Source organism: Sceloporus undulatus, chromosome 1 (genome assembly GCF_019175285.1).
Source record: "Sceloporus undulatus isolate JIND9_A2432 ecotype Alabama chromosome 1, SceUnd_v1.1, whole genome shotgun sequence".
NCBI classification, from domain to species: Eukaryota; Metazoa; Chordata; class Lepidosauria; order Squamata; family Phrynosomatidae; genus Sceloporus; species Sceloporus undulatus.
The window spans coordinates 20,945,386-20,968,023 of record NC_056522.1 but is presented as its reverse complement, the minus strand read 5'-3'; the positions used below and the strand labels follow the sequence as shown (position 1 = coordinate 20,968,023).

Sequence of the window (22,638 nt, the reverse complement as noted above, 5' to 3'; positions counted from 1 at the left end):
GGGGAGGGGGACCCTTGGGTAGGTCACACTCTCTCAGCCTCAGAGGAAGGCAAAGGCCAACGCCCTTCTGAACAAAACTTACCCCCCCCCCCCAAAAAAAAACCCCAGGATAGGTGTGTCTTAGGGTCGCCATGGGGCACACAACATACACACACAACACAAACTTATACTGTAGAAACGAATGGGTTCCCGCTGGGCCATGAAGCCCACTGGGCCAGTCCCACTGTCTCAGCCTCAGAGGAAGGCAAAGGGCAGAGAAAACCCCAGCCAGGGTCGGATCGCCTTCAGTCGGAGAAGAGTCGGGAGGCATCTGCAGGATGGAAAATGCCATCTCAATGCCATCCACACGATGATGGAAAGGCAGGCTCTGGGCTAGAAGAGCACGGGGGGGGGGGGGCTTGGGAGGTCACACTCTCTCGGCCTCAGAGGAAGGTAAAGGGCAGAGCCCCGGCTTCTCTGGGCTGGAGCAACCTTGCCAAGCCAAGCCCAGGACTGGAGGGCCCTGATCCCCATCCCTGCCCATTGGCTCCGCTGCCCCTCCCTCCCTCCCTCCCTGGCTGGCTGGGCGCTGATTGGCTGCCTGGGTCGGGAGGGAGGCTTAAAAAGTCGGGTGCCTGTTCTGCCTCCCTCCTTTGCCTTGCCTTGCCTTGCGATGCCCGGCCGGGAGGATCCCTCGGAGGAAGCGGAGGAGGAGGGCAAAGGCAGCTCCAAGGGCAAAGCCCAGCTGCTGCCCTCCAGCGAGAAGCCCCGCCTGGGCACCAGCAGCAGCAGCAGCCTCCCTTTGGGCCCCTGGCGCTCCACGCGGGGCTTCGCCATCACCGACCTCCTGGGCTTGGAAGCCGAGCTCCAGCCCCAGCAGCCCCAGCCCCCGCCGGAGCCCTCCGGAGCCCCCGCCGGAGCCCTTCCCCTGGGCCTGGGCTTCCTCTGCGGCTTCGCCCCCCAGCAGCCCTCCCCCGGGGGGCCCCCGCCTTGCCTCCTGCCGGCCCACCTCCCCTTCCTCCAGACCCACCACCAGACCCATCATCCCCAGCACCACCACCACCATCATCCCTATGGCCCCGGAGCGGAGAAGCACAAGGAGAACATCTCCGGTAAGACTTTCTTTGGGTTGGGAAAGGGCTTGCCAGCAGAAAGTTTTCTTCGTCCTGCAGCAGGCAGGCCTGGAATCTAGCATCTGTCTATCTAGCTATCTCTTCAGTATCTAGCTCTGTTTCCTTGGAGGTCTTTAAGCAGAGGCTGGAGGGCCATCTTTTGGGGGTGCTGGGATTGAGAGTTCCTGCATGGCAGAAGGGGCTTGGGTTGGAGGGCCCTGTAACTATCATCTATCTATCTAGCTATCTAGCTATCTAGCTATCTAGCTATCTAGCTATCTATCTAGCTGTTGGTCTAAACTATCTAGCTATCATCTATCTATAACGATGATAATATTTATCTGTATCCCACTCTTTTCCCAGAACTAGGACTCAGAGTGACTTCACAATATTAAAAACAACAACACAATTAAAAACATAGAAAAGAGGTGCTTTAAAAATGGAATTAAATTATTACAATGTTAAAATAGATAGCTATTAAAAGAATAAAATACATTTTCAAAAGAAAAATCTGTATAAAACACTTTTATAAGATTTTTATTAGTTATTTACATAGTTATAGAAGTACAGTGTCTTACATGTTATATTACAATAAGTTTCCTTCTCGTTCTCTTCATTTCTTCTTCTTGCTTGTCTAGCACTTCCTGCTTCAAATCTCCTTTTTGTGTTCCTTGTTTTCTTTCATCTTCTTGCTTCTCCCTCACAGGATATACATTCCCCTATACATATGTAATGTCTCTGATCGTACTGTACCTCTAATATGATTCTTAATATCTCCTACTATACAGTCTCTATAAAACACTAAGTGTGTGTGTGTGTGTGTGTGTGTGTGTGTGTGTGTGGTGGCTTGAGTGTTGGGTTGTGACTCTGGAGTCCAGGGTTCGAATCCTGACTCAGCTATGGGAAACCCATGTGGTCAAGTCACAGTCTCTCAGCTCAGAGGATGGCAATGCAATGGTGAACCCCTTCTCTGAAGAAAATGGCCAAGAAAACCCTGGGGCTGGTTGGCCTTAGGCTTTCCAGAAGGAGGAAAGTACTTGAAGACACACAACACACACACACACACTGTAGAAATGATGTAGTTGGACACCTCTTTTGCTGCCACGCTCCATCCTTACAGACTCCTGGGATGTGTAGTCTTGGCAGGCACCATCTGTCTTTGGTAGAGAAGGTGAAAGAGTGTGTAAAACTACACACCCCTGGATGCCATAGGATGGAGCTCCCACATTGGTTCCCTCCGGGCCATGAAACCCACTGGAGGACCCTTGGGCAAGTCTCACTCTCTCAGCCTCAGGGGAAGGCAATGGCAAACCTCCTCTGAGCAAATCTTGCCAGGAAAACCCCATGATAGGTTTGCCTTAGGGTCACCGTAAGTCAGAAACAACTTGGAGGCACACTCCTAACTACAGAAACTTTTCCCCAAAAGTCATTTCCTCAAGTGATGTTTTGTAGCAAGTAGCATTTCTGAGGGAATAAAGTAATTTTAAGGGAAGCATCAAGTGTGATGCATCTCTCTGTACATACGCGTAACCATGGGAAATGCACAAGCGTGTGCACTCTCACATATACCCACAGAGATACACATGTCCCCACCTGGTAGGGCCCCTCTGTTTATTCTTCATATTGCATTGATTTTTGTTGTTGTTGTTTTGTAGGAAAGTCTTGAAAATTTAGCTCCCAGCCTAGGCCTTTCAGGATCTCTTTTTGGAGCAACTTTCTTCATAGTTTCTCCTCCTTTTTCATGGACAAATTCCCATGCCTTGAAGAGCCCCTTTTACAAAGGGGCAAGGGCATCAGTTATAAAAAAAGAGGTCCCCTGTTTCTGGCTGCCTCTTTTTGTGCTGGGGCAAAACTGTCATCTGTTGATTCATGCTGATCATGGAGTCCTAAAAGTAATTTCTTAAAAAAGCATTGCCCATCAAAAGGGACAGACCTTTTCCTCTGTACCCTCCTGCCCTTTATCCAGCCAGCAGCATCCCTGTGCCAGGGGCCCAGATGCCAACTGATGGGTGACTTGCCCTTTGCCAGACAGTAAGCTTCTTTACTCATAGTTCTTCATAGTTTTTTCTAGTTCTTCTATGAAATAACTTAGAAAAGATCCTAAAGAGCAAAGATATACAACAAGTTAGCATTCTTTAAGTCACTGTATTTCCCATTACCATGTATAGATGCGAGAGCTGGACAGTGTAGAAAGCAGATAGAAAGAAAATCAATTCATTTGAGATTTGGTGCTGGAGAAAAGTGTTGAGGATCCCGTGGGCAGCCAAAAAAACAAATAAATGGGTCCTTGGACAGATCAAGCCAGAACATTTATTGGAAACCAGGATGACTATACTGAGACTGTCATACTTTGCCATATCATGAGAAAGCACAGCTCATGAGAAAAGACAATAATGCTAGGAAAGGTGAAGGGAAGTAGAAAGAGAGGAAGACCACATGCTAGATGACTCAAGGGTGGTTAACAACAACAACAACAACAACAACAACAGTTCTTCATAGCTTTGAATAAAACATTGAAGTTTATAGCAACTGTGCCACACTGTCTAAAAGACAGAACGACTGTGTTATGCCCCCTGTGGCAGCTTCTGGTGGGGAGAAAGCTTTGGAAGGGGGGCGATTTGGATGCACAACATTGGAACGGGGGGGGGGGGGAGGTGAAAACTTTTGGGTAGAAGTTACAGCAGAAAAATAGTAGATGAGAAAGAGACAAAGTTTTATCACAAGGGTTTTTTTTGCCAAGTTTCTTCAGAAGGGGTTTGCCATTGCCCTCCTCTGAGGCTGAGAGAGTGTGACTTGCCCAAGGTTACCTAGTGGGTTTCCATGGCTGAGATGGGATGAAGACCTTGGTTTCCTGAATCATAGCTTAACCAAAAAGTTCAAAAAAATGAACTGTCAAGCCCTGGATGTATTTTGTTTTGTTCCTTTCCTATCGTATTCTCACTACAGGAATGGCTGTTGGAGTTTTGCTGCATACATTTGTGTATGTAATATGAAGAAATACATACAGCTGTTGTTGTTGTTAACCTATAACATTATTACTGAGACCTGCTAGGAAGCACTATCTGTCTGACCAGATTCTACCCTGTTTTGTTGTGTGCCTTGTTTCTGACTTATAGCGACCCTAAAGCAAACCTATCATGGGTTTTTATTGGCAGATTTGTTCAGAGGGGGTTTGTTTTTGCCTTCCTCTGAGGCTGAGAGGATGTGGCATGCCCAACATCATCCAGTGGGTTTCAGTGGCCAAGGGAGGACAGAGGCACCACACATCTCCAGTAACCTGTATTAAATAGGCACCCCAGAAATCACAAATGCTTGCCCTTTGTGAAGCTCTGTAAGGCCCAGAATGTTTCTTGTTTTGTTTTGTATTGAGATATAGAACAACAAAGGTAACAGAGCTCCTCTGAGCATGGGAAGTGTGCTTTTCCTTTGCTAATGTTGAATAACAATAAACCTCATCTTTCTAGGATCTACAACACAATCCTGTCTCAGCTCAGTAAACCTCATGGACTTTAGAATTCAAAGATATAGCCATGTTAGTCTGCAGAATTAGTATGTAGAGAGATCTTGTAGCACCTTTGAGACTAAATGAAAGAATGACTCCATCAGCGATACCTTCATTGGCCAACTGAAATGTACAATATACTTGTTGCAAGCTTTTGAAGCTCTGTGGGCTTTTTCATCAGGCAAGATGTTACATGGAATTTCGAAAGCTTGCAACAAGTATATTGTGCATTTTGGTTGGCCAATAAAGGTATTACAGGTGAGATACAGACTGCCCAAAAGGGTGGTCTCCCGCCACCCTCGTTTGTTGCACGAGGGAGCCGCAGCGGAAAAACCGCGCGGCTCCCTTGTGCAACAAAGAATCCGCAAAAAGTGGCTTCTTTCTGCGGCGCCATTATGATGCCACAAGGCGCCAGCGGTGCACTTGTGACATCATGAAGGCGCTGAGACGTGCAGACGCTAGGCGTCCGTCATGTCAAAATAGCGGCACCCATGTGTATAGGGCGCCGCCATTTTTACACCCTCATTACATGCAAGGGGCAAGGTGCGTCAGGAAGCGCTGCCCCTCACGTGTAATGATGGCGCCCGATAGGGCCTGTCTATACAGCGCCACAGATGGATTTTTGTTTGGATTTGTTAAATCGCCAACACAGCTACTCTTGCATGTTGAAAGAAAGAAGTTGGCGGCATGAGTTTATGTAGACTTAATTCTACTTCCGCAGATGCATTTTACACTCCACTACATGAGTGTAGAGCATCCTACACTCATCTATGGTCTTCACCTACAGGCTAGTTTTCAATGCCAAACTGAACTTGCCACTTCATTTCCACACACAAAGACTAGTTTCCAATGTCTTTGTTCACACACAACTATAGTTAAATCTAGACTTGCCACTTCATTTCCATATGCAAAGGATTTTGAATTTGAATTGACATGCTCACACACCAGTGGCATATATTGGTCTGTCCCTAGCTTTACACTCCGCCAAATTCATCTGTGGAATTAGACTTAAGTCATGCTGCCAACTTCTTTCTTTCAATTAGTCTCAAAGGTGCTACAAGATCTCTACATACTCACTGAGTTTAGTCAGACTTACTGCCAAGTAAATATGAGGCAACATGACTCATGGGAAAAGATGATAATGCTTGGTAAGTGGAAGGGAAACTGATCAATCAAGGAAGCCACAGCCCTGAGTTGGCCAGAGCAGAGCAGCTGTTGACCAGGGCAATTGGGGGTCCTTCATTCATAGGACTGCCATAAGTCAAATTTGACTTGATGGCAAATAATATCAACAACAAAACATGTGCATTGGGTTCCAGCCTAAGTTTTCAAGTGGGTTGGACTTTCAAGTGTGTGTATGTGTGTGCTGTATGCCTTCAGATTGTTCATGACCTAAAGCAACTCTAAAGTGACACTAGCACAGGATTTTCTTGGTAAATTTCTTCAGAGGGGGTTTGTGGATTTTCAAATAAGCATTGGTTTCTCTCTTTGACTTAACCACTAGTTTCACCAAAGTCTGCTCTACCTGTTGCTAATCCTGTTGGCTCCATCTCTTATGCAGACAGAGATGGTCTCACTATCCATTGGAAGTTTTCTGAGTTTCCGTGAGATACATCTTTAACCAAAAGCCATTATCTATCAATCCCAAATACATTGCAAGTTTAGTTGTAGAGTTAGAAAAGCATGTTCATCAAAGCTTTTCTCTTTCTTTTACTACTTCAAACAACTCATTTCAGTAGCACTGAAAACAACCAAGATTTCAGAATGGAGTAATGGTCAACTGGAGCCATGGCGTAATGGTTTAAGTGTTGGACTATTACTATGGAGACCAGGGTTCAATTCCTTTCTCGGCCATGAAACCCATTCTCTCAGCCTCAGGGGAAGGCAATGGCAAACCTTCTCTGAACAAATCTTTCCAAGAAAATGCCATGATAGGGTCTCCATAGGGTCGCCACAAATTGGAAATTATTTGAAGGCACACAACAACAATGATCAACTACTTCCACAGATTCAGAAGGTACATTGTGCCAAAGAATTCTGGAAATATCAACTTCCAAAGTCTGTATGCCAAAGGGTATCTCAACCAGCCTTTGAACTGGTCCACAGCTCAATGGTAGAACCCCTGCTTTACATAAAATATGTCTCTGGAAACTGCATTTCTCAAACTTCCCCCTCCCAGCATATAAGATCACAACATACATCATCTCCACCTAGCATAACCTTTGACCACACTGGTTGAGGATGATGATAGTTGTAATATGATACATTTGGAGGTTGCTGGTTTGGGGAAAGCTAGCTGCAATTTTTGCACCTTTGCAGCTTATCTGGCACTTTACCACAAGGTAGAAAATACCCATAGAACTGGCTTTGTCTATTGCATTGTGGAATTCACTGCATGATATCCCCAGAGAAAAGTGACTCCCTGTTTGTGTATCTGATGTTCACCTTCCTTTCCAGGGAAGAGATGAAATGAATGCCTTGCTTGAGTTAGTAATCTCAGAGAGGGAGAGAGAGCACTGATGCTGAGCGAGGGGTCAGAATAACAGTGAAGAAGGGGGGAAAGAGCACTAAGAGATTACTGAGTTCTGAAAATTACTGTACATATCTTTTGCGTGTTAGTGCTCCAGTCTTATGGTGCATTATTTGGTTGGGGATACATCCTCGTCTTCCAGTTTTCATACAATTGTAGGCTTTTGTTTGAAGAAAAAACTGTTCCATGAACTATTGGGAAGCTAAGGAATTTGGAAATAACCTGTTTGAAGTGAGTATGCAAAGGGATTTTTCAGCATCTTTGAGACTAACTGAAAGACAGAGGTTTGTAGCATGAGCTTTTGTAAACTTGCATCTGAGGAAATAGGCTCACGTTTATGAAAGCTCATGCTACGAACCTCTGTCTTTCAGTTAGTTTCAAAGGTAGCTGCACGACCCCTTTGCATATGACTTTCCAGCATACTGACTCTGATTCTCTGCACCAACTAACCTTATACTTTACTGAAATGTTAAATGGAGTGGGGTGGGACAAAAATATTGGATAACATTTGCTGTATTACAGAGATGCTCCTTCCAAGACCAACAGGGGGTTTGCTCCGGATACTCCTCTTTCTTCTTTCTTTTGGTCCAGTTGGTAGACAAATTGGGTTGCCTCTAATTCTACTCCCGCCTTAGCCTCATAGAAAGCTGCCCATCTGTTCTTGCTGCTCTCCTGGTGCTGAAAATCCAGTGTTTGTGCCAGCACTCCCCACCCATTTCGTTTGCCTGGCAGTGGAGATGGATAGGGCTGACCTATATTCCTAATGACTGGGGAGAGTGGTTTTAATCAGCGCTGGCCACTAGCCAACCCTACTTGCTGCCCTGGATGGCAATCATCTGCCCACCTTTTCCTTGGCTACTGCCATGGCATAGGCTGGCAGGCAGATCGCCTGTGAATTAGGTGATGGCATAGTGGTACACATAGAGTACCTGTTGCATGTACACACTCTCACACATAAAACAAACACATTCCTAGAAACAGATTGTAACAGTGGCTATTAGCAGATGTTGAAGATGCCATCCCATTAGAATAGGAGCTGGCACAAGATTCAGCTGAATGTATCAGTAATTGGTGATAAATTGGCGACAACTAACCGTTTAATAACAGTAGCAGTAAAAATGACCTTTCTGCTGTTCTAGAATTATGCTGCTGAAATTAAGAAGGCTTTTGACCAATCAAGAGTGGATTTTTTCATAGAAAGGATATGAACTGGGTTCATTTCTGGTTCTCAAAACAAATTCCTGTAGTGAGATTTATTTTCTTCTTAGTTATGTCTTTTGCATCACATAGCTCAGAGGTCTAATAGAAAAGTTGATACCGCAAAGCTCAAGTCAGTTTGTTGCTATATTGGAATATGAGGTGTCACCACTTCCCCTCTTTATTTTTGATGGGTTTTGAAAACTTGAATAATTTTCATTACTGATTTACAATCATTTGTATTGTTTCTATGGATTATTTTTGGTATATTTTGATGTGCTTTTATTTCATTTTAATGTTGTGTGCCACTTGTTAATATTGTGAGTGGGGAAAAACCCTGCCATTTTAAAAAGGATAGACATAGTTAAAACAAAAGTGAATAAAAATAACTTAACAAGAGATTTGATCAATATCTTTTCCCCCCTCCCTCTCATCAAAATGATAAAAAGATGAAGACAGTTTGTCAGGTGACAAGAACAACTTGAAGACTTCTGATGCTCAGATCAAGAGAAAGAAACGGCGGCATAGGTAAAAATATATAAATAATATTGAATGTACAGTATAGCAAGTGCCTTCCCAGCTTTGTACCATGTATTGAATTATTATAAGTCTTCATAAGGATTTTTAGAGCATCATGCCCATGCTCTCACTCACTCACATTTTGTCTTTCTATCTTGTACAAATTTGATTTAAAAAAAAAATACCTGTCTATAGATGCTTGAAAAAGAAATGACCTGCAACCACATGCAACTCATTAGGTGATTTCTTTTATACAAGAGAGTTCTGAGGCTTAAGACACAGAAACCATCCCATTTATCCTCAAAACCTTAAGCTTTAAGGAATGGGGAAACCTATGGCCTCCTAGATATTTTTGGATTCAAATAATCTACAATACTACATATGAAATTATTCATGGTAATGCAATACACAAATACATCCAAAGAAGGGGAAAGTGATTTTTTGGACTACATTTCTCATATCTCCCAGCCATCATGGCTACTGATCGTTTGGTCCTATGGGTTTTGGGAACTGTCATCCAAAAAAGTAATTTCCCCAAGCTCTGAATACACCAGCTAATCTCATTCATAATGAAACCGTTTTTCTCAGAATATTCATTGTGTCATCAAAACCCAGGAACTATCAGATCATTCCATTTTCCCTCATTGTTGTCTCTTCCAACTGTATGATTCTATATGCAAGTCTCCTCAATCTCTTCCTTCAGAGCACAACAGCTCCCAGAATCCTCCATGCTGGCTGGGGAATTTTAGAAGGCATAGTTAAAAACAAACATCCAAACCCTGTTTACACAGTGGCCTACATTATCCTCATGGGTCACAAATTGTTCATGTTTAGCCTGAGATCTACCTTGGATCAATGGAAAAAGATGAGGTACCATTTCAGGTTCCATTGACCAGAGCAACCTTCTTTAACCATCCAATCCAGACATCATGGACTTCAGCTTGCATCAGCTTCTTGGGATCATGGAGACAATGGATTTAAGCACTGTGATGATTCATTGTACCGACAGCTGTTCCAATACACTTTGTTGCTTGAGATGGAGCAGCAAATAGTGCTTCTCATCCTCTCAGCTCAAAGTGCACAGTGTTCAAAGTTATTTTGGCTAATGAGGCAGAAAATCCCACAAACACTTTGTCTTATCCTTGACAGTGGGGTGGGGGAGTACAAATTAAGTAACATTTTGAGTCCCAGTTTTGGGGAAAGGGTGGGATGTTGTGGTGGTGGTGGTTATTGCTGCCCTTTTATGACAGCACAATTTCTCCCCTCTGGCTATTGGAAGGAAGACCATGATTGTACCTATTGCATGCATACATAAGATCTAAAGCTGCTTTTTATATTGGACTAAACATAGTGACCCCTTTTGTCATAGGCAGCAGTGGCAAATAAATATTCATGCTAATTTCTTGCATCTTGCAAAGTACAGATTTCCCTCCTTCCTGGATATATAACCGAGGCTAGTGGAGCATTCTTTGAACATGTGCATTGTCCTATCCTAACTATGATAGTTGTTGTTGTTTTTGTCCCTGTAGGACTGTGTTTACTGCCCATCAACTGGAAGAACTGGAAAAGGCTTTCAATGAAGCTCATTACCCCGATGTGTATGCCAGAGAAATGTTAGCTATGAAAACGGAGCTCCCTGAGGATAGGATACAGGTGTGTCTCCTGATGCCTGATAAATTATTATAAACAAGGATTGTGTGCATACCCTGTCAAGGCATTTATATAAAGTAATGGGGTGGAAATGGGACTGCAGACTTTGCTGACCAGTTCCTTTAGGGATATCATCCATGTCTTGAAGCCATCTTATGTCACACAAATGACCAAACCATTTTCAGGGTTTGAAAACTGAGGCACTTAGCAGGGCAAAATGCCTAATGTAGTGATGGCTGTGATTGCATGTCACATGAGGCACTGGCCCACCACCCCTTCCACTGAAAAATAATGGGCACTGAATATGACATCCATGGGGTTAAGGAGAGCATGGATAAATATCTCTCAGGAATTATTTTATCTTGGCAAATCCTGCCACAGTACAGGGCACGAGCCTAGGATGGATAATCTTTCAGCCATCTGATTCTAATTCAGCACTGTGAAAATGTGTACAGCTAGAAAGGACTGCTTTAGCCTGTTGAAATATGTAGAGAAAAACATTAGCTTGATGCTAGTTGCAATCTACAACCTGGCTAGTCCCAGACATTTCCCTGAGCTTGGGGACGGGGGGACAGAAGACTAACGTTAATGGGTTGTAGCTTGCTGACAGGGTTTGCACCATATGGGCTGCATATGGCCCTGATCATTTTTTATACCATACCATAGTGTACGATAAAAAGCCAAATGTCTGTGTAAGAAATACCAGCTTACCAGAAAGCTCTGGGAACATGGCCGCCTAACCAAAAACAAAGGCGATAAGAGAGAAAAAATTACTATTATTATTACTGACCAGAGAACAAAAGATAAACCAAAAAGATGTACTGCACTGGACAATAGAGTTCATAGAATCATAGAGTTGGAAGATACCACAAGGGCCATCCAGTACAACTCCCTGCCATGCATGAAAACTCAATCAAAGCATCCCCGACAGATGGCCATCCAGCCTTTGCTTAAAGACCTCCAAAGAAGGAGACTCCACTACTCTCCAAGGGAGTGTGTTCCACAGTTTAACAGCTTTTACTGTCAGAAAGTTCCTCCCAATGTTAAGGTGGAATCTCTTTTCCTGTAGTTTAAATCCATTGCTCCATGTCCTAGTCTCTGGTAGGGCAGAAACCAAGCTTGCTCCCTCCTCAACATGACACTCCTTCAAATATTTAAATAGGGCTATCATATCACCCCTTCACCTTCTCTTCTCCAGACTAAACATGCCCAGCTCCCTAAGTCTCTCCTCAGAGGGCATGGTTTGCAGGCCCTTTTTTCTGCCTAAGTTTTGATGCAGTCATCTGTTGACACACAGACAGCTTAGTGATGGTCTGGTCATGGCATTACCAGATGTGAGAAATACTGAAGTCCAGCAACATTTGAAGGGTCACATGTAGCCTGCCCTGCTTCAGACAAATATGTATTACTCTACATACGGAGCACACAAATTTCCACTTCTCTACTCTGCACCCCATCTCTATCTCTGCCCCATATTCTGTCCCTTACAATGCCTTCTACATTTTTTTAATTAAAAAAAACTTTATCCCAGAAATGTTAACTATTTTCAACCAATGCAGAAATATTTTGTCAAAGATTATTGCTTCACTATGGTCCTCTACACTAGGAGTGCTGGCAACCTTTCTAAATATGTCTTCCAATTTCTACATGATTGAGAGAGGGAGGAGGGAGTCACAAAAAAGGAACCTGTTTGCCAGTTCCCTTTTAAAAAAATACTACTTGTCAGATCACTGATTGCAGTGTCTCTTACCATTTTATTTTCTACCGATTCTTAAGCACCTCTGAATTCAATGCCAGAAAGGAGCCCCGGTGGTTCAGGGGTTAAATACATGTACTGCAAACAACAAGGTTCAATCCCAGGAGCTCCAAGGCTTAGATCTTTTGTTACTTGCTATTTTAAAGCTATTCTGAATTAGAAACAAATTAGTGATCTTATACACATCACAAGGAGATCTACCAGTAGATCTCAATCTATATTTCGTCCCTCTCTGGATGAGAACACACTTATGTTTTCTTGGCCTAATGACTTTGATTTTTTCCCTTCTTCCTCTCAATCTGCTTACAAATGTAGCTGCACATTCTGTGTTGTTAAAAATACACTTATGCTTGTACACCCAAAAGGTTTGGTTTCAAAACCGAAGAGCCAAGTGGAGGAAGCGTGAGAAGTGTTGGGGCCGCAGCAGCGTGATGGCTGAGTATGGCCTCTATGGAGCCATGGTGAGACACTCCATCCCACTACCAGAATCAATCATCAACTCTGCCAAAAGTGGGCTTGTGGGCTCCTGTGCCCCTTGGCTGCTTGGTAAGCAAACATCTCACCCTGTGCATAACTCAGTTGGGTTTAAGTATAAATTGTTTCCTTTATAATGCTGATTGTGTCAGGAGTGGAAACCTTTCAAATGTTGAGCTGCAACTCCCAGCATTCCTCACAATTTACTTTGCTGGCTAGGGCTGCTGGAACTTACACCTCAACAGCATCTGGAGGGCCACTTGATTCTCTCCTGTGCATTATATGACCAGGAGGTAAGTGCACTGTTGCTCTGCATATATGGAAAGTGCTGTCCTGAAGACCTTCTCCTATAATCATGGGGACAGGATGGAGATTTGGACCACTGAAAAACTGAATGGTGGGTTGCCATTTATAACAGATGCTCTCCTCTTCTGGTGGCTGCTCTATTCTTATGGAGAATAATGGCAAAGGGGTTTGGACTAGTCATGCCCCACCTCCTCTATTTTTTATTTTTTAAGTGTGATACAAAAGAGATGAATATGGTCATGAAGTACTTCCAAATAGTTGCCTAAAAGTGCTGTAGTTCTGCCTGCTACTGCAGTGATGGTAAAACCTGTCATCCAAACCTGATAGATGGTAGTTTGATATTCCTATAACAAGGGACCTATAATGGTGTGTGTAAGTGTGTATGTATGAGAAAGGGAGAGAAGTAGCAGTGATGCATTCAAGTCTTTTGCTCCAATACTAAAGTTTCGAGTCTTTGCAAGAATACTTTCAAGACTCAAGTTTGGGAGCCAACTTTAACAGGAAAAAAGGGTGGAGGTGTGGGATGGGTGGGTGGATTTACAAAATCAAGAAAATGTGCACCATGGAGAGGAGCAGCAAACATGTTAGGTCTTATGATGGAAGGATCCTTCTAAAGTTTTTCAAAAGCTTTAGAAGGCTCCACTGATGTGCCATGAGGATATCATCTCCACCTTAAGCCCATTGCCTAACGTGTTTGCTGTTTCTGGATAAAGTTAGACCAGTAAGTCAGTTGCTAACAATATACAATTCTTGAATCGAGTCAGTGCATAAATTACTGCAGAGTCAAGTCCAAGTTGAATCCTTGAACCAACTTGAGTCAATCGACTCAAGTCTACTTCACTGAGTTGTAGAGTATATACCAGAGCTTGGAATGTTATCTTTTGGACTGTTTTTTGAACAGCAGTGGCAATGCTAGCTGGGGAATTCTGGAAGATGCAGCCCCAAATGTAGCTTTTTTCACCTCTGATGTATGAACAGAAGAGCACAGAAGTTGTCTTAACCACTGGTCCATCTAATTTAGCATTGTTGACATTGACTGGCAGTGCCTGCTCAGGGTTGTAGAACAGAAAGAAAGCAAGAGGTGCAAGTTGATGCAACCTCATCAGGGCTAAAGAGCACACAACTGATACAGCTGAATTCTAGACTCTATTTAAATACTTAAGAGTTTAAAATTTAGTACTTTATATTCCAAAACTACCTATGTACATTTAAGTTGCTGAATTGCATCGTATATTTTCAGTTTATTTATGTAAGGTATACATGTTTTAATTGTTTTTAAAAAATAAAATCTAGACGTTTCTGTACACAATGGAGTTCAGGGACTTATTTATATCAGTGACATACTCTTTAGCACTTTGGGGTTTGTTTTACTCTTGAGGGTTTAAGGCAGGAGTTCCACCAGTCCTTTGGAGCTGCCAGGGATTGAACCAGGACTCTTCTGCCTGAAAACCACTTACTGTACTCTTCCATTGAGTTGCAGTCCCTCTCTCCTTGTACACTCTTCTTTGATACAAGTCTGTTGAGAGCAATTGAGAGTCTATTGAGACTTTTATACAAGTCTATTGAGAGCAATAGGAAGGATGAGCAATAGCTGTATGATAATTCTTACAGAATGGCCTAAATCCAGTTGCTAATCCCAGCTAAAGTGGACACACTGAATCAATTGTTAAGTGTCAGTCAACACTTACATAAATCTTAAAATTAAAGCTGTAACTGGTTAAACCTATGTAAGTCCCCATGCATGATGGACTGGGAAAAGACAGTGTAACAACAGTGGAATAAAATAGTCTCACATAATAATAATAAGAATAATAACTATAATAAGTGGTAAGGTAATCCCCTTTAATAGTTTTCTGTCACAGAATTCCTAAGGACCTCACCATACTAGAAATCCCAGGATACAATAGGACAGAACCATGAAAGTTAAGATGTTTTCAAGCACATGTCTTCATGAGAGAGAAAGATAGTTGGTTTTGCATTGCTAAAAGAAGTTCACTGTGAAATCCATAACCCTATTCCATAAAGCAGCACTCATCCTTTTCTGAAGAGCAAATTAAACTCAGTTTAGGAATTTTGTCAGAATGGATAAAAACCAGTTTTAATCTGACACTGCTTCTCTCATTGTGCTCCCTGCAGGATAGGGTCCATTGTGTAGAATAAACTTCTGTCTTTCGATATTCATGGCGGTAATCCTAGTTTATATGAAAATCCACTGTTTCACTTTCCATGGATGGGGTTGCATGGGATTTCAGTATGCCCAGCTAATTGCAAGGCCACCCTAAAATGTCTTATTGGTTGGGTGGATAAGATGCCATCCTTTCTCCATTCCATATACACAAACCAACTGACTTTGCATCTGAATCACTGGAAATGAGATACAGTCTTCCATCACACCTGTGACAGCAGGATAGTTCAGGAGCTCTAGACATAGTTGTAGTGGATACATAGGTCTGTCCTCCCAGCAGCTGAGGAAATTAGGGGGGAAAATCTGGAAGGCTTTCACCATTGCTCTGTAACATCTGCTGGTAAAAGGGTAGGATAGCCCTGGCTATCTGGAACCAATCAAAAGCCCTTATCAGATGAGTGTGGAACTGGGGGTCTTCTGCACTGGGCGATTTGAATTCGCGTTATTTCGCACAATACCATCATACCTGGGAGTCCTTCCGCATTGGCAGGATTCAAATTGGCCAATCTGCATTCGCGCGAAGTGCATTCAGTGCAGAATGTTTTGTCACACCGGTGCTCAACATGAGGATTGGCCGATTCGTATCGGCCGCCTCGCACATGCTCAGTGGTGCCCTGCATGGGTTGCGACCTTAAATGCTTCCGGGGTGAAAGGGGAGGTCCCGTCATGACAGCCCAGTAAACAGCTGGAGAGCCAGCTCATGCACATTAACAATCGCGATACAACGTGCCCATTACTGTTTCCTCTCTACATTCCTGCTTGGTTTTAATGTTACCATGACCTTCCCTTGCAACAAATTAGCAATGCCCGCTTCTACGTGTGTGTGTGTGAGTGTGTGAGTATGTATTCGGGGGGGGGGGAGGAGCAGTTCCAGCGGCTGTCAAAGAGGCTGGATGGCCATCTAAGTGAATGGGGATGCTTTGATTAAGAGTTCCTTCTCCTCCTCCCGGCTTGGGATCCAGCCTGGGCTGCATCCCAGGCAGGGAACAGGCGCGGGGCTGCTAGAATCGCAGCGATCGCCGCCGTTCCAACGGCCTCCTCCTCCTCCTCCCGGCTTGAGAGGCAGCCTAGGCTGGCTCCCAAGCCGGGAGGAGGAGGAGGAGGCTGCTGGAACCGCGATTCCCGTTGCCCCCCGCGCCTCTTCCCTGCCTGGGATGCAGCCAGGGATGCCTCTCAAGCCGGGAGGAGGAGGAGGAGGCCGCTGGAACCGCCCCCCCGCTTCCCTGGAACCGGCAAGAGGAAAGACCCACCGGAAGTAAAAATTGGAATCTGGGGGTCTTGCGATGGAATTCAGGACTGGGTAGTCACACCAGACCCATTCGCACTGAGATCGAACAGAGCCCCAATCCAGGATATCGCCAATCCCCTTATCAGCGCATTGGCCAACACGCTCCAAAAAGAAGAGCCAGTACGCATTCAGTTCGGCAGCTCGCGCATTCACGTGACTGCAGATTGGGCCATTCGAATGCTGGTATGATGGTATTGTGCGAAATAACGTGAATTCGAACCACCCAGTGCGGAAGACCCCCAGTTCCACACTCATCTGATAAGGGCTAAACTGTTGCAGGGTATGGAATCATGTACAGTGGCACTGCACTGCAGATTCAGGAACATATACTATTTGCATGTTAATGGATCACCCCAACACAGATATCAAATTTACTGATTATTTTAAAAAGCTGCAATTAACACACTAAATGGCAAAACCCACCAAACAGAAATCATAAACAGATATTAATAATACAATAATACCACCACAGTGTTCAAAAAGCCTTTGGCATGCTTCAAACAGCATCACCTCCAGAAGGGTCCTGTACAAATTAGGCTGGTTACATGAATTAGAAGACAGCACTCCTGTTCCTTTTGAGAGTTGTGTGGAGATGACATTTTAGGAGGTGAAGCTTGCATGATGTTTTCAAGCAATTTTAATCTGGCTACTCGACCACTCCACCTTAAACAGACAGTGCATAGAAGAGGAGGATGAGAAATCAAAAAAGCACTGCATGGATTTAGACTCTTAAGTTTCATTTGTATGTTTGCTTAGAAAATATCCAAACTAATAAGAATTATTTGCCTACTTACACCAATTTTGCTTTTGTCCCACCTACTCAGACCTTATCCCTAATGCTCTTATTTTGTCTTCTGCTAGTTCACAGTTGCCAACATCGTTTTCAAACTGGAATTTGGTCTGGGACCAAAAAAAGTTCCCACTCTTAACTTCTAGTGCAGTGGTTCCCAACCTGTGGGTCGGGACCCCTTTGAGGATCGAACGACCCTTTCATAGGAGTCACCTAAATCCATCAGAAAACACATATTTGCATATAGCAATGAAAATAATTTTATGGCTGGGGGTCACCACAACATGAGGAACTATAACAAAGGGTTGCGCCATTAGGAAGGTTGAGAATCACTGTTCTAGTGGCTAGCATGACATACAAAAGTGTAAATCTACCTTATGTATTTGTTGTTGTGGAGATTCTCTTCACCCTCCACAATGACCAAAGCACCCCCAGTCATGTTTTTGTTGAACTAGCTCCTTGAATGGCAATTTTGTGGCTGGAGAAGAGTGCAGAAATCAGAGAACCACCTGGCTATGCCCCATAACCAGACACAGGTCTACAACATCTTCTACTACTTCAGTAGTAGGTGGAGTTAGGTTATTTTAGACTAAGAAAGGGGAACATATAGCCATAGAGATGTTGTTGGATTGCAATCCCCATCACCCTAGCCAACATAGCTAATTGTGGGGGATGATGGGAGAGTTGTGGCCCTCCAGATGTTGGACTTCCAAGTCTCAGTATTGCTAGCTTGCATAGCTAGCGATGAGAAATGATAGCAAATGCAGTCCAAAAACCTCCCCAGTTCAGGGGGGCAGTTAAAGTTTAAAGGAGCTATCCAGGGTGCTGAACACTATCCCTAACATACTGTAATGGCCTCAGAATCTTTGATAACTCTATTAACATTCTGACTAAAACCCAGACTGGATGGCCACCTCATTGACTTGGAAGCTAGAACAGCCAACATTGGCCATATTTCCCATCGCTGGTCAATTAACAGGAATGTGTTTTGGTCAAATTAAGAGTACCAGCCTTGCCAGCCAATTTTAGGTTTAATCAGCATTGTGGTCTATTATCTTATTTTTGTAAAGGAATGCATAAGAAGTCAGTCGATGTTCCAAGGAAATCTGAAAATGAAGAGAAGGGGAATGGTGGCTGGAAATCTGAGCACCCTGAAGAGGAATTAAAAATGAAGCCAGAAGAACAGGAAAGAAGTTTCACTGACAAATTCAGCTCCATGGACAATTCTGAAGACATTGCGATGGACCTCTCTAGCACTGCAAAGCAAGAGAAAAAGAGCAGCACTTTGAGACAAAGTATGAGTGGAGCATCACACCTAAAAATAAAAGACAGTGAACACTAAGTGTGGGGCTGCAATGGGGTGGTAGCGTAGGGCAGATGTGATAACATAGACAAAAAATAAGATAAGCAAACCTCACCAGTCTTTGGAAATGTGAATATTTATTAATATTTTATTAATAATTATTAGTATTTTTCCCAGCTAGGTTAGCTAATACAACATTTTACATGCAGATGGGACCTGCCCAAGATATATTGATTATTTTTTCATCTTTAAAGTTATTTATTTGTAATTGAGATAATTAATAACTAGATGTAGTTGAGTTCTCCTCCCTTTTAACATGCCACACTAAAGTCACCTTTTATTAGCAATTCCAGAAAAATGCTAATAATGTTCCGTTGGGGGGGAAAACCTGGGTGCTAAACCAAGAGATGATCATAATAAAGCTGAGCTTTTGGTTCTTCAGAGATGTTAATCCTTATGAACGAGAAGGATTTCTGGCCTCTACAATCCTTGGTCAACAATATCATTATTAGGATCACACACACACACACACACACACAAATTTATGCATACTCTGGGAAAGTTGTTTTGATGTTAAATTTTGTAAACCACTATGATCTCTAAGGAATAGCAGTCTAGAAATAAACTTTCATTCATTTATAGATCTTCGCAATTTTTAAGAGATGCCCGCAGTTTTGTGCATATTGGCTTGGTTCTAATTGCCTGAACACATGGACTTATTTTTTTAATATTTATATATATGTTGTTTTTAATGTTAGCTGCAGTTGCAGAACAGGAAGAGCTTTCCTTTGTACTGTCGGAAGCAGTCTAAACTTTATTGTGGGGCCTGGGTGAGTGGTCACAGAACAGGCACCAAGAGCTATAATAATGCTAACCTAGCCTTTTGCATAAAAGTTTTGAAAATGCACATTATGAAGTGAAAATACACATGAAGACTGATTCTTTCCCACTCTTCCTAGCAAACAAAACTGCAAAGAATACTTCTTGTGCACCGCTTTATTAAAATATGTTGGTTCATGAACCGAATCCAACACTTGGCTCTCCTGATACTGTTGGGATAAAACTCATCTATTCCTGTTGGATATGCTGGCCAGGAGTCAAGGGATTTGCAGTCTACTGTCTGGAGAACCATAGTGCACCCATCCCCACTTTAGGAACTGGATTATTACTAGCTGGGCATCCACCCTATATGTTTAACTTCCCACACCTGGTGACCTCAAGATTTCCCATCATCTCCAAATATCAGAGTTGATGGTAATAGTAGTTGGAAGTTTCAACTCATTAGGAGGGCACCATCTTTGAAAAGGTTGCCTGAGTATACCAGATATGTTTACAGTATTTTATTTTGTTAGAATTTGCTTGCATTTGTTGTTAAATTATGACAAGCTGCCTCGGGTCCCATGGCAGGAGAAAGGTAGGGTATAAATTGAGTAAACAGATGAATAAATTTCAATGGGAATTGCACCAGCAGGGTATGCTCAATTCAAACAGGGCAAATTCCAATAGTTAGTCTCAACTAGAATGGACAATCAGTAGGAACTTGGTAAGTCAATATTTGTGAGTTCTGTTAGTTCAATTGGTTTGCTGTTGTTGGGACAAATCTCTAGATCTAGGCCAGGAATAGGAACTGTGTGGCCCTTCAGATGTTATTGAATAGCAGTCTATGGCATTCCTTACCATTGGTATGTTGGCCTCCGCATTCCCACCCCTGATTAGGGCCTTGGTCCCAATACCCAGATCCCACATGGAGTTATACGTGAGCCCAAGTGCCCCAGAGAATGCTTTATTGAGCTTTAGAAAACTACCAGGAAAACCTCAGCCTATGTTAGAACATAGAGCAGAACAAATGATCACGTGGGCCCTCCCTAACCCTTCAGAGAGTGTGGGAGACCTTGGTTGCGCAGAATGATGGGTTCATATCAGAGGCCCTTTGTTTACTTTGAAGATGCTGCATCAGGTTATCTTGTGTTTACAATCTCTAATATGATCCAGGTGCTGCAGGGATGCAGAAGATTGCTGTATGCGTTTTTCTCCTTAGCCTACATAAACTATTCTAGTGTCACTGCTTTCCTTAGAGATGTGGCACATTTATAAACAGAGTTCCTCCTTTCACTGCTGGTTTCAGTAGGAGAAAATGAATACAGGTTGATTCTCCCTTATCTGGAATTCCAATCCAAAATATTCCAAAATCCAAATTTTTTCATGGGTGGCTGAAATGGTGACTCCTTTGTTTTCTGATGGTACACAAACTTTGTTTTATGCACAAAATTATTTAAAATATTATGTAAAATTACCTTCAGGCTAGGTTTATAAGATGTAAATGAAACATACATGAATTTTGTGTTTAGGCTTGGGTCTCATCTCCAAAGATATCTTATTATGTATGTACAGTGGGCTCTTCCCTTACACAAGGGATCTGTTCTGGACCCACCCACCCCATGTATTTGAAATACCACGTATGGTGGAGCCCCATTGAAAATAATGGGGCTCGTGCCTGTGGTATGGTGTGGGCGCCACAGGAGCATGTGCCATTGTTTCTTCCAGCACATGGCTTTCAGCATATGGCATGCCCTCATATGACACGGGCGCACTGTATATGCAAATACAGATATTCCAAAATCAAAAAAATATATATCAATCCAAAACACTTGTAGTCCCATGCATTTCAAATAAGGGAAACTCAGCCTGTAGCTAATTGGAGTTGATGGAAGAGACAGCAAGAGCTGTATCTAGGTGGGCTGTAAGGAAGAACTGAAGACGTAGCAGAATTGGGTGTTGGATCTCCATCTATGATGAGCTGCAAGATAGCTAAATGGAGGTCCGCTTCAATATGCAATAACTCTTAGGTTTTTGAATGTTACTTGCTATGCATAATAGAACTCAAACATTTTTGAGGGGGAAAATCAAGCCATTGAAACCAGTAATAAAATAATGCTATTTTGTAAAATGTTATAGGAAAATATTTTGTAATATGTCTGTAAAAGTGTCAATGCTTTGATCCCTCCTGGTCTTTTTATATCGATGTCTAAAAGCACTTTAGAGACCTGTATTTTCTGAATGTTACCCTCCTTATATTGTTTGTCATTTATTTATTAATATGTATTCATAAATAAAAGTTCTGTGATTCTTTGTGGAGTGCATTTTGGTCACTTGACTGTAAAAATGCAACTTGCATTTTATTTCTTTATCGAATCACCTGCATCGTCCCCAACATGAGACCCAAAGTAGTTACAGTACAAGTAGATAGTCTGGGACCCAAGCCATATAGGGCTAGTACCTGTACTTGGATGGACCACTAGTGAACCTGTTGCAAGAAGGAAGATATGTTTTCCCAGTCAGCAATCTAGTGGCACCACTCCTCCTGTCTATCCAGAGAATGAACATTCAGGGTATGTACCAACACATCATTTTCATACCCTCCCAACATTTGCAAAGGCTCAAGATTCCATTGGATCTTGGAAGTTAAGGAGGATCAGCCCTGATTAGTATTTGGATGAGAGACCACCACCATGCTATGGGCCGGATTTCAGAGGAAGAAAGGAATGGCAAAACCACCTCTGAGTATTCCTTGTCTAAGAAAACCCTATGAAATTCATGGGATCATCCTAAGTCTACATGTGACTTGAAGGCACACGCACACAAGGTCAACATATCATAGGGTTTTATTGGCAAGGTTTTTTTCAGATGAACTTTGCCACTGAATTATTTTAAGGCTGAGAGAATGTTACATACCAGGAGTACCCCCAAAGTGTGAACCTGCATTTTCAGGGGAAGAAATCAAGCAGGAATCTCAGCACTACCCTCAGAGCACCCCTCCAAGAAAAAGTGAAGCCATTGTAGAACAGTACATCCAAATTCCATCCCAGATAGGAGACTCAGAAGGATACCATAGTTGATGGTATATAAAGCTGCTGAGAGGTCCAGCAGAACAGCAGTTCCCCTGTCCAGTTCCCTGTGTAGGTCATCCACTAAGGTGACCAGAGGTGTGTCTATCCCATAACCTAGCCTGTAACCAGACTGAAATGGATCTAGATAATCTATCTCATC

The 22,638-nt window shown here is 42.9% G+C and overlaps 1 protein-coding gene across 1 annotated transcript; it reads left to right on the top strand.

The window, feature by feature from the left end:
- The first annotated feature begins 647 nt into the window (after positions 1–647).
- Positions 648–20,802, top strand: VSX1 (visual system homeobox 1). Its single transcript, XM_042472817.1, has 5 exons — positions 648–1,091; positions 8,770–8,848; positions 10,369–10,492; positions 12,611–12,791; positions 18,359–20,802. The coding sequence occupies exons 1-5, from the start codon at positions 653–655 to the stop codon at positions 18,628–18,630; spliced, it is 1,095 nt and encodes a 364-aa protein (XP_042328751.1). The 5' UTR covers positions 648–652; the 3' UTR covers positions 18,631–20,802.
- The last annotated feature ends 1,836 nt before the right edge of the window (positions 20,803–22,638 follow it).

What these genes read in the sequence shown, in the direction of transcription:
- VSX1 (XM_042472817.1), top strand. Translation starts at nt 653, where the DNA reads ATGCCCGGCCGGGAGGATCCCTCGGAGGAAGCGGAGGAGGAGGGCAAA. An exon ending in GCACAAGGAGAACATCTCCG is followed by an intron (nt 1,092 to 8,769) that starts GTAAGACTTTCT and finishes AATGATAAAAAG; the next exon opens with ATGAAGACAGTTTGTCAGGT. An exon ending in CTGTGCCCCTTGGCTGCTTG is followed by an intron (nt 12,792 to 18,358) that starts GTAAGCAAACAT and finishes ATTTTTGTAAAG; the next exon opens with GAATGCATAAGAAGTCAGTC.